The sequence below is a fragment of the Cyphomyrmex costatus genome, unplaced genomic scaffold (assembly GCF_001594065.2).
Source record: "Cyphomyrmex costatus isolate MS0001 unplaced genomic scaffold, Ccosl1.0 scaffold82, whole genome shotgun sequence".
Classification (NCBI taxonomy): Eukaryota; Metazoa; Arthropoda; class Insecta; order Hymenoptera; family Formicidae; genus Cyphomyrmex; species Cyphomyrmex costatus.
In genome coordinates, this window is record NW_017280397.1 from 253,015 (window position 1) to 266,126 (window position 13,112).

A 13,112-nucleotide genomic window follows, 5' to 3' on the forward strand; every position below is an offset into this window, starting at 1 on the left:
GAGAGAGAGAGAGAGAGAGAGAGAGAGAGAGAGAGAGAGAACGTGCAGAAAAGTCAAGCAGAGATCGTAACGGGTTTGAAAGTGGATACTTCGCCGATAAGACTAATTATTGTTCTGGACCAAGAGTCGTAGGCGGGCTATTGGCGCAGAACCATCGCCATCGTAGATAGCACGATCCGCTCTCGGCATAGCACAGGCCGCTAATACACTGCGCGCTTCTTTTCTAACGTGCAGCGGTTCGGGTGAGTCAAGGACAGGAGGAGCCGGATATCGGCCGGTAGCATCTCGCCGAGTGTCAAGACTCGGCCGCTTTTAAGCTCGGTACGCCACGCTCCTCGTTCTCGAAGCGTATCTTTACCGGCAGACTATGTCCGGGATGCACAACCCGGTGCGGTCCTTGTTAGCGGCCTGCCAATAGCCCCGCACGAACTGCACTCGTGCGAGCATTTGCATCCTACTGAGCCCGACATCGACATCCGATCGATCCCGATCGCCGGAATACTTTCGAGTCGCCATCGGTGACCCTTGTTATTACGACTGAGTCGGTATTTCACTAAATTATCAAAATCCCGTGACTTCGTTATAATAAGCAGTTAAAACAAATGTAACAGTGTATAAAATATAATAAATATAATAAAATATCATATAATATAATGAACAAGTAGTCCGAATATATTTTATTTCTTTTAAACAAATTAATCTTTAGAGGGTGGAAAAGGTTCGTTTTTTGAAAGCTTTTCCTTAAGTAAGGTTTATTCTAATTTATTATGAGATAGAACATCATTTTGAGACAAGAAATACAACGAAATAGTAAATTATAACAATTATTATAATTCATTATTTCGTCGTATTTCTCGTCTCGAAATATGATACTGTTTCAGTGTCATTATAGTGGTTTTTCCGTCTTTAAAAGTTAAACAAAGTATTAAATTGATTAAATCAATTATAATAAGTAAAGGGTTTTGTTTTCCTGACAAAAATGCTTACGAATGATAATTCTACTGATGTAATTGTCGCACACGTATACGTATAAAGACCGTATTAAAACGCCATCCGCTGCTTCCGGAAACGGAGTAATAACGCTCGTTGAAATCTCTGGCTGGAGATGAAGATGGTGCAGTGCTGACGGTCCGCGATTGAAATTTCGAAACAATACCTCTTCGAATCCACCCTATTATGGACAAGTGATATGAGTGGGTGGGGAGGGATAGAAATGAACGGGATAGAATGCACACAAATAGATTCCACGGATTTGCGATCGAGCAGCCGAAGGGGGGCCCCGGAAGGGTAGAAGACGGACCACGCTCGTAGCGGGCGGGGCTGTCCGCCGGTGGTCCGCCCGCTTGGTTCCTCGACTTCTCGCATTCCCCTCTTCGATACGCGCCTGGATCTGAGCGATCCTCCGAGAGGTCCTCCTTTTATCTCCTCTCGTCGTCGCCCCGTCGTTCTCTCCGTAGTCGTGCACCTTCTCACTGTCCTACGTACGGCTGGTCCCAACCGGATCGGCCGGCCAGTCGCTTCCATCGAATGGTCCGCGCCGGGGCACCAGAGAATCGCTCCCGGTAGAGAGACAATGGACAATGGGGACATAAATCTGCGTAATTAGTTGCTGATGCACCCGCGGATCAATGTGCGATCTCCTTTCTCTCCCTCTTCCGTGGCCTGTCCGCGAACAAACGATCGTTTGGTTGGTCACTCGGCAAAGTAGGACGGTGCTCCTGGTTGTCCCCACCCTCTATGAGGGGAGGTGAGCTGACCATCTTCCGCTCTCGCCCTGCTCTCGCTTTGCTTGGCGATTGCTCGCGACCGAGGACACGGCACTCCCTTCTTCAGAGAGGATATGTCGGGAGCAAGATGGCGACCAGGAAGATTCCGCGTTGGCAGCTAAGTGTTCACGTGTGCAGGTCTATCAAATGTAACTTATCTTCGTTAGACAACCGTACAATAGTAATGTAATGAGACGTTCTAATGCATGCGTGATTCATATTTCAATCATGAATACATGGTTAGACTTATCAGATACGACACGATGTGGAATTTCTGGATAAAATTTACGCAACACGTAATTTCCTTCCATAAATGTTTATTGATCTTAGATCAGGTTATGTTCTTTGCATAGTCGCAAAGCGACAGGTCCGCCGTTCATTACCAAGGGTTCAAATGGAAACGATTTGATTAAAACTCATAATGCAGATGATGGAACTCCTTGTCCCGCCACACAATACCTCGTCGTCGACGACGTCGACGTATCCGACATAGCTCGCATTTTCTCTTTCTTCCTCTCCCTCTTGGGCGTCGTATTCGTCGTTGTCGTCGTCGCCATCGTCGTCGTCGTCGTCGTCGTCGTCGCTGTCGTCGCGAAAGGCTGATAAATGAACCGATAGTGCCATTGTGTTACTCGCCATCTAAACCTTTATATCACTCCCAGGTACTTAGCTTCGTCATTTCTCAGTATCTCCACTCTTAGGTCGTACGTTCTTCTCTGCTCTTCTATCAAGATACGGCGGGTGACAGAAGGATTTGATTCGCGTCCTACATCAACGATCTCCGCCAAGAAAAGACGATACACGATGTCGTCAACTGATACGTATTTGTGTCCGATTTTTTGATTTCTAAGTTGCTTGGCAATACATAAGTATATCCTGCAATACAAGTTTGCTTGCTTGTCACACGAGATTATACTGACAGAGAGTATTTTCCTCCTAGTAACGATACAGCCGTGTATATCGTATTTTTCAAGTTCAACATCTTATCTGCAAGTGTAATAGAACGTTTGCCGATAAGTCAATGAGATATCTAGATTGCCAAGGCGACATAACTACTTATATTCCGTTATACATGTGACAAAAGACATCACTGAAATAGTCATCGTAGCAGCATGTCGTTATTTTATGAGATGTGGCATGTTAATGGAGTAGCTATTTTTTTTGTTAAATTACGATTGATCTAATCCGCTATTTTACTTATTTGTTTCAGGGGAGGACGGCGTCGAAGGCTCTGCGCCCGGTACGGACCTCCAAGGCGAGGAGGGCGATTGCGTCGACGAGGATGGTCCTATTAGTCCTAGCGAGAGGGGCTGCGCGCCCGCTGCGAAGGAGGACGAGGATGGCGAGGGAACGGACGAAGAGGACGACGAGGAGGCATCGCCACCTACACCCCCACCTTCCGCCACCTCAAGGTTAAACCCGACTATCCTGCGAGATACGGGACCTCCGGATAGGTAAATTTTGCATTTATAATTTTCTATTTTTTAATTTGTGCACAATTGAAGACCTTATTGAAACAAAAATTAAGAACACGGATTAAGCCATAACGTAACCATAATCCATTCATTTTTTATGGTTTTTACAGAATGTGGGTTAGCCTACTGTTGTGATAAGGTTTTCAATTGAGATGTTCTGACTATATAACTATACTGTCTTTTAATAACTACCGAGGAAAACGTACACAAAAATGCACATTAAAAGAAATAGATAGCGTTTTTCTGAGGGACAAGTCGATAAATGTTGATAGAGATAATTATTAAAACCTGAAAGACTTGATTATGTGCCAAGAACTTAAACAATTTTCTATCGATATACAGGGTGTCTGAAAAATCGAGATGAATACTTCAAACAACAACCTTCAACTCAGTTTCCCATTGCTTTTTTTTTGTTTTTCATGTTATTATGTGCCAGAAGTGTTGAAATGCGCTCATATAGTAATATTACTAACTTAAGACAAAGAATAATAATCCATGGATTCGAAGAAATAAGGAACAATAGAAAACTGAGTTAAAGGTTGTTGTTCTACATACTATACGTGGTATACGTCTAGTATAAGAAGGGCACTCCAAAATGTAGACAGAACCTCGAGAGAATTTCGTACATTAAAAAAGAGAGCAAGTGAGGGCAGAGTAGATGTTGTTACGGAAGAAAAAGTACTTGAACAATTTGAGAAAAATTTAAAAATAAAACATGTAGTTATTTATGTTGAAACACCGTGAAATAAATTGTGATTGTAATTATGAAAAATAAATTTTAATTTTTTGACATAAAAGTGTATTATAATTCGGACTTATTTCCGGACCTATGTTTATATACACGGAAAAAACAATCATAGTTGAATTAATATGATATATTTGGTTAAGCAAATTTTGGTAGAAGTAAAGAGAATTTCTGATTATTGTAATTAAAGTTACGTAATCAAATCATTTAGATATGATAATAGTTAGAATTTGGTTAGTGCGTATGTAGTAATAATATCCAAATATCTGATTATCACAATTATGATAAAAGATCTGGTATTCATAACCACAATATTTAGATGCAACACCAACATCTAGTTTAGATCTTGTAAGCGAAAAAAAATTGGTTACACATTTTGTTTCTTAATGATTGCGTTTGGTAGCCATCTTGGCATCTTCTCAACCATCAGTTGAATGGTCTTCGTTGACGGTTGAATGGTATAAATTGTGCAAAAGTTTTTCGTGTACCAAAAATGAATCAGAAGACATCGGATTAAAGTGCTGGATTTAAGCGCTGTAATTTATTTATATGTGTTATTTGTCTAACTATACCTAATAAAAAATGTAAGATTAAACCAATAATCTAACCTAGAAAAAATTTTTTCCTTCTTTCGTACCAGATTGTTGTTCATCGAATGAAAAATCTCTAGTTATGTTAATAATATATATCACGATATTACAATTACTAATTTGATCGTTTTAACCAGGACGTAACCATATGTTATCTGGTTGCTGTAATTAGAATGCATGCCACTAAATTTGTCTGATTATATTAAACAGAATGTAAATAACCAAATTTGGTTGGTTGTATTAATGAAAATTTTAGATCGTTCATTTTTCACCAAATAATCAGGACATTATAGCCAGATTCCAGGTAATTCAATCAATTTTTTTTCCGTGTAACTTTTTTCCTCCTTTTTGTCTCTCGAATCACTTCCCGAAGTATTGACCTCGATTTTCCGGACACCCTGTATAGTAATGATCAGAAACATCACTCGTGTTAGCTGAAACGAGTTGTCGAACGAGTAGTGACTACTTTTATTCACACTTTCTCAGTAGCTATTTATACATTTATATCAACTTTCTTTAGTCTTCCTTATCATATTTGTAAATCGTATAGATCTCCATACATTTATGTCTAGGATATTTCTGAATCAATATTCTCAAAAAATTAAGTAATATAATTATTTGTACATTTTTATTTTAAGCGGTAGTTTTTAAGATATAAAAATTTCGAATTGTAATTGAGATAGAGTAAAGCGGAGTAATTAGGTTAGATTAACAAAAATTTTCAAATTCTACAAAAAATTGAGATCATATATCAATCGAACATACAAAACATACACTATTGTATCAATAACATATAACTTTGCATTATACCTCATTTGTACAATTTGAGATTTTTTGCTAATCTATCCAAATTACCTCATTTTAGGCTGTAAGAATTTAAATCTGGCCAATTACAGACTACATCCAGATAGTCACCTCTGAATACATTAGTGAACACGCTAAACTGTGCGTTCACTAATATACAGCCTTGTGCAAAAGTATTAGGCACCTTGTAACTATTAAGATATTTTAAATTGTGGTAAAAGCAAATAAAAATAAAACTATATAACTTTTAATTAGTCAATATTTATTGCTTTTATCAGTATTTAGTAGGTCCACGCTTAGCTTTAGTCCATGCGAACATTTAACTCTTTGGGCTCTTTCAAACTGAGATTTGTCCTGTTCGTAAAAGTTGAATCAGCAAGCGCTTTTGGGCATATTTTAGGCATTATTTACAGAAAAAGACTAAATTTTCAAAAATATGATGAGCAGTAGAATATGAAACTGACGCATATATTTTCATTACGAACACCGACAATAGAGAATAATACTTCATTGAAAAGATATAAATATTCTTAATTGATCTCTATCATTTATTACTTTATTGAAACTATATCTGTGTTTACATTTTAGAATAAACATACCATCCAACGAATCACTGACAAAAGAATAAATGCTAAGATGTCGGATATAACTATAATAATAAGGATGCCTAATACTTTTGCACAAGGCTGTACTTTCCACTATACGCATAACTTAAAATGGCCGTCTAAATATAGCTTGTAGATGGTCATATTTGAAAGCTTAGCTCAAAAACTACTGCTAAAAAATTTAAAAATAACTTTTTAACTTAACTTTTCAAGAATTTTTTTACTACATTATTTTAATTTGCGAATTTTTGAACACCCTATATATATATATATGTTCTGTCCGTCCACGTGTTTCCACGTGTCTGTTCGTGCCGACACGTGGGTGTTACGTCTGCGAAGAAAGGAACACTCGACGTCAAGCGTTAGCCGTGTGAGGCAGCGGCCCGTACAAATCAGCCGCAGATAGCCGCGCGCGAGTGACGCTTCGGCGCAAATCATCTACGACGGTCGTAGCAGCGACGCGTAATGGCGAGCATAAAGTCGGAGGCTCGTACCTAAATTTCATTTGACGTTGTCTGCCGGCGCACTCATTAGTCGGTGCTTTATCCGTGCGCGCAGAGACTTCTTATAATAAAGCGTTTAAATCATTGCGAGTTGCGCCGACGCGACACCACGAGCTTTTTGATGTTCGCCGTCGTCGCGGGAGTGTGTACACGAGACACGTCGTTGTTTAAGAGCAACAAATCGTCACGAGGTCTCTTTCATAAATACATGTATGCGCGAGGTAAGCGTCGTCGGGCGGTGAGGGTTAAGTGGTAACGGAACAAGCGGGCGGGCGAGGCCCCGGATAGGGATAAATAAGCCGGTGTCGGAGTTGATATCGGTGTCTGCAGCGCGCGACGTCACACGGCTAATAGAGATAGGCACGTGTTACACATCGTCCCACACCGACGATGCCCCACTAGCAGGCGCTGCCTCCTAACCGGGGGGGCGGCAGTGGCGCTCCCGTTCCCCCGTACACCCGCGCCGTCCCGCCAGCCCCCAAAAACTTCCCCTGCATGCGTGGCAGCGGTCCCCTTTCATCTCGCGGCACGCATTCGGCATTCAGTCAGGAACAGTCAGTTACGAGCGAGCCGTCGACAGGCCTGGAACGTCGCCGCGCTGCGCCGCGTCGCGCTGCGCACATCGTGTCGAGGCTCGCACAATCCATTACAACGGCTCTAATCGTTCCGACCACGTGCTTCCTTCCGACAGTCGATCCTCGCGCGCGTTGATGACGTTGCGACAGGTATATCGATCGCTCCTGCACACACTCGACAACTTCGGACCAATCCACGAGGTTTTTGTCGCGAGCTGCGGATGACTAACGTTCATCGGCGAAGCGTGCAATTAATCGTAATTTGTCCACGATCGGAGCTCCGTTACCTCACGAGCGTCACGTATTTGTGACCGTGCGTTAATCGAGGATTCGTATACTTACAGCCGATGTAAACGCGCGTATTCTAAGGTCGACGCATCGCGTATAGCAAAGTGTATTTACGTTCTCCGTATCGATAATAATCTGTCGCATCTTGCTGTAATGTCCATCGCATTTACATTTACAAGATACGCTCCTGTGTTGTGTGCATTTCGCGTGTACACACTAGCAACGACAGACCTTTTCATGCGTGAGTTATCCATCGCTGTTGCCATCGGTGCAACGAACGTCTCTAGGCTCTATTTATCACGCGAGCCTTTTTTCCATTTACTTCTACCGATGATTCCGGGTATCCGTCGTTCTCAACATATAATACGGCGAAAGCTGTTTGCGTAGTAATTTCTATGGCGGACGCTTATGAAATATTAACGTCACGGCGTCACCTGCGTTATGCTGTGGTGCTCGCGGATCGGTTACAAGAAAATTATCGTGCGATTATCATGATTAATGACCACTGCCCGACTGCGAACGTTTCGTACTTTTACGCCAAGCTCCGATAAGATTCGTTTCATCCATCATAGCCACAGTTCGAATCCTAGATAGATCTCGAAGAGAGGTACGTGCGTTCGTACTCCAAAATTATAGCGTACGATATCGTTTACAATTTCAGGGAGCCAATGAGTCCGCGCTGTCCCTCGAGAGATTCTCGGGAATCATCCGGTCCGGCGACCGGAAGTCCCCCACCACCTGCTACCAGGAGCAGCGCGAGTCCAGTCAGTCCAAGTAGTATCGTGCCTCTACCCCTTGGAACTCACTCCCTGCTACCATCCCACTCTGCAGCGGTCATGGCGGCGTATCTGCAACAAACCCATCAGCGTCTTCTCCTCGGCCACTCGCCGTTATCGCGTGGCTCGGTGTCGCCGCTGGTTTCCTCCTCGTGTTCGCCACCAGCTGCTACCCCCGGCCTCTTAGTGTCGCCTACCAGCGTCGGGGAGATTTCACCGTCAGCGACACCCCTGCCGGCTGTGCTAGACTTTAGCACGAGAAAAACGTCCTCGACTGAAGAAGACGAGGAGGAACAGATATTAAATCTCAGCAAACCACCTACACCGTCTTCCTCGACGGAGACGAACAATGGTCCGTTGGATCTTTCGGTATCCAGCAGGAAACGACCTGGTCCGGAAGATTCGCCACCACCGCCACCACGCAAGTCATCGAGACTGGGTTCCACGACGAGTTCCACGAGCCATCAGGAAGTCTCACCAGGAGTTGCGCCATCCAGTTTTGGTAGACCGCCTGTGGTGTCCCCCTGGACGTCGCCAGTGGTGGCCTCGCACTTTCCGTACTTCGCCGCAGCGGTAGCGGCAGCGGCTACTAGTCAGCAGCAGCTTTCGCCGAAGAGCACCGGCGGAGTGGTGGATCATCATCAGCTTTGGAATGGGAAGATGAAGCCGCCGGCCGCGTTGGAAAAGCCGTATCAACCTAGCGAGGCTACTAAAGCGCTAGAAAAAATGAGCGAGTTGAGTAAGCTGGGCGGGGAGGATCTCTTCAGGTCTTCTTCCGGAAGTGGTGCAGCGACAGGTGGTAATGCGCCTGCGACGACGTCCAGCAGTCGTCATAGCGCTTGGCAATCTCACTGGTTGAATAAAGGTGCTGATCAAGCGAAGGATGTTCTAAAATGCGTGTGGTGCAAACAAAGCTTCCCGACTTTGGCCGCAATGACGACGCATATGAAGGAAGCGAAGCACTGCGGCGTGAATATGCCGGTACCACCACCAGCACCAGGAATTCACTCACAGCAGACGACAATGCCTACCATACCACCACCTCAACAACCGCATCAACCGCAGACATCCACCGGTAATCCTGGCAGCAACTCTTCGGGTACACCTAGCAGCAAACAAAGTCCATCCGATTTGAATCTATTGATTAAGGAAACGATGCCACTACCGCGAAAACTCGTGCGAGGCCAAGATGTCTGGTTAGGCAAGGGTGCTGAACAAACGCGACAGATTCTAAAGTGTATGTGGTGCGGACAGAGTTTCCGTTCGCTAGCTGAGATGACCTCGCATATGCAGCAAACGCAACATTACACGAACATTATATCTCAGGAACAGATAATATCTTGGAAATCATCGGACGAGAGCAAGGGCGGTAATGCTACTGGCGCTGGTGGAGGTAGCGGAAATGTCTCTGGTGGAGGGGGTGGTACTGGAGTACAGCCGGGTGGAGGGTCCGGACCTCATAGCGGAAACAATGGTGGTCCCGGAGCAGGCGCCACAAGCAGTCATGTTAGCGCCGTGTTGACCTGCAAGGTTTGCGATCAAGCATTCAGCTCCTTGAAAGAGTTGAGCAACCACATGGTAAAAAATTCACATTACAAGGAGCACATAATGCGGTCGATCACAGAAAGCGGTGGACGTCGGCGCCAAACGCGCGAAAAGCGGAAAAAGTCACTGCCCGTAAGAAAGTTACTAGAGCTGGAACGCGCGCAAAATGAATTTAAGAATGGTGACGCTGCTGCGGGTTTAACTCACAGTCTCGGAAAGCATGCTGGCAGAATCACGTGCGAGAAGTGCGGCGAGAAGATAGAGACTCCGCTTTTTGTTGAGCACATACGTCAGTGCATCGGCGCGGGCACGGTGGGTGCCAATCAGCGGAACTTTTTGAAGAACGCGCTCATGTCCAATCATTTGCCCGCAACGTTACCGCCAAGCGAGAGTGGACGTAAGAGCGTCAACGAGGAAACGTCCTCGATATCGTCGAGGCATCATCGGTCTCCATCTTCGGCCAGCGACGCGACCACACCGGGAAAAGATACTCCTACACCAACTGCTAATGAGACTACCGCTCAGATAGGTACCTCACCGTCGGTTTTGAACGCAATAGAGAAGCTCATCGAGAAGAGTTTCGATTCTCGCGTGAGGCACGGCACGCCCGGCTTGCATCACGCTCAACCCGGCGCGCCGATGGGTACGAGCATTCTTAAACGTTTGGGTATCGACGAGAGTGTAGATTACACGAAACCTCTGGTGGATCCGCAAACGATGAATCTGCTTCGATCTTATCAACAGCAACATCAACAGCAACATTACAATGCCAACGCCGCGGCGAGAAGAGAGCGAAGCGGCAGTGAGTCTAGTTCGATATCAGAGCGAGGAAGCGGCAGGACGGATACTATGACACCGGAGAGACGCATGGACCTGACTAACGCGAGTAGTCACGAAAGACACTCGGGTTCTTTGCCTCATCATCATCATCGCGTCACTCCTGAAAAGCAGGCCGCTCCGTTACCTAGTCGCCATCATCAAACGACGGAGGAATCCGGAGACGAAGAGTCATCTACTGTAGTAGTGAAGAAAGAACCGAGAGACGAGGAGACAGAAGAACGAAGCGCGAACGAGGAGGAGCAACAACAGTCGCAATCGACGAGGGAAGTGTTCGTGAAGAAGGAGATAGTAGACGACTGCAGGGACGAGGAGGATCAGAGTTCCTACAATCATCGACGAAGTAGCCTTCACGAGACGACAGAAGATGGACGAGAAGTTCTGTCACCTCGCATGAATCCACCTACGCCCCGACCGACCAGCCAAGTGGAACAAGTCGCGCGTAGTCCTTGTAGAAACAGCACGAGCAGTCCCACTAGCAGCGATCGGTCGGTCACGCCGCGAGGTACACCTGACACTAAGGCATCCAGCAGTCTCGGAGCGCTCTCTTCCATGTTCGACAGCTTGTCCGGCGGTGGTGGTGGTAGTGGCAGCGGCAATAACGTCGACTCGCAAGGACGTAAAACGAGCAGTCATCCTCTCGCGGCATTGCAGAAATTATGCGATAAGACAGAAACGCGAGGTCCCGGCGCTAGCGGCACCTCAAGATCCGGGGGTAGTTCCGCAGCTAGTACCATCGGTTCGGGCAGCGGGAGTACGGTAGGGGTGTCCGGTCCAGGTCCCGGTCCAACACCAGGTGCCATCTTGGCTTTCAGCTGGGCATGCAACGACGCCGTGGTCACCGCGGATTCAATAATGAAGTGTGCATTCTGCGACACGCCTTTTATTTCGAAAGGTGCGTATAGGCATCACTTGTCCAAGATGCACTTTGTCAAGGATGGCGTGATCCCGGATCCATTGACCATCGGCAGATCGGCGGCAGCGGCCGCGGCCGCAGCCGCCGCGGCAGTTTCCCAGGGCACTTCCGGTGGGCCGAGTCGTAACTCCTCGTCGCCGCCAACGTCGCAGCGCAACAAGTCGCCGCCGCTTCCACAGGCAAACGGCAGCCCGTCGCAGTCAGCGGCCTCACCCCTCGAGGAGAGCCCGCACTCCAAATTTCTCAAGTATACGGAGCTGGCAAAGCAATTGTCCAGCAAATACGTATAGTCCGAGCCCCGTAAGTAGCGGTGCCACTTGTACATAAGTGTATCTATACTGTAACGACTGTAAAACTAGCGATGTGAACATTTTCATCCCCTTCCCCGCGAACACTGCTGCGCCGAAAGACGTCGTCGTGCATCCGACGTCTTCGGATTTATGCTTAAAGAGGCTGTGTCGTGGCTATATCGATAATGGAAAAGAAGTCCTACGAGTGCTCGTATAATCACGAGTTTAAAATAATTTCGCATTATTTGTCTATACATTTGATTACACAAATTTTGTTGCGTGTATCCTTATTACGGTAAGACGAATTAGTTGAATCATAATATATTTGTAGTTTTCTTTTGTAAGTGAATAGTAGAAAAATTCTTTTTTGCTTATAGTATTGAAAAAACTCATTGAAACTATATTTTTAATTCTTATTACAGATTTCTGTATGAGCCTTATGATTGCTCAACAAAAAAAATATACAACTAAACTATAATTCATTGCTACAAGAATTTATTTTTAACTAATTAGGGGAGAGTGGTCTAAATCGGAGCTATTTGCAGTTTTTGTTCTCTATAAGGCGTAAATAAAGTACGATCATAAAAAAACCAATGACGCCGTTCGAAAGATCATTTAATTTCCTTTATTTTTGCTTCAGACTATTTTGACGTATCTCTTACCTGTGTCGAACTGTAATGGAAAATGTAAAAATGCATTTTCTGGTTCGATTTCCAACTATGGGTTCTTATATTTTTATGGACTTTTAGGTAGAATTTAAAAATATTTCAATTAATTTTTGTTAATATTGAGTAAAAACGAGCAATTTAAGACTCAAAGATAAAAATACAGTCCTTGTTTGATAAAAATACAGTTTATATTATTAGAATTAAAATCAATAAAAAATTCCATCAAGTCTGAGTCTGATGATATTTTATTGATTTTAGTGATCTTTAGACCAGATCTAGACGGTCGATCACCAGTACTACAATCAAATTGTGACGAACCTTCTTTCTTTGATGAATTAGCTGGTTTACTCATCTTTTTAGTGTTTTTTGTATAGGATTTGGATACCCAAAGAGAGAACTATTGAAATAAATTTTATAATAAACCGCAAAAGTAATCACAAAATTCTTGATATTTTTTAATTCTACACTCTTACATTTTAATAGCACGCAAATTTCAACCGTATTTAAATTAAAAAGGTCCGATTTGGAACATGGTCCTATTTAGAACATTCTCCTCTATATAAAAGTTAAATTTATTGATTTAAGTTATTGATTGTTAAATTTATCATCATATATACATTACTATTCAAAAATTTGAAGCATTTTACAATTTTTAGATAAAATTGTTACATATATATATATATATATATGTGTGTGTGTATCTGTGTATATATAATATTATATATTATA

At 44.1% G+C, this 13,112-nt stretch overlaps 1 protein-coding gene across 1 annotated transcript in view; it reads left to right on the top strand.

The window, feature by feature from the left end:
• tio (zinc finger domain-containing protein tiptop) overlaps positions 1–11,809 on the top strand; it is a 53,995-nt gene extending 42,186 nt beyond the window's left edge. Inside the window, exons 2-3 of the mRNA XM_018549434.1 lie at positions 2,977–3,220; positions 8,013–11,809. Of these exons, the coding sequence (XP_018404936.1) occupies positions 2,977–3,220; positions 8,013–11,715 (3,947 nt within the window). The 3' untranslated portion in view covers positions 11,716–11,809. The remainder of the gene's footprint in view (positions 1–2,976; positions 3,221–8,012) is intronic.
• The last annotated feature ends 1,303 nt before the right edge of the window (positions 11,810–13,112 follow it).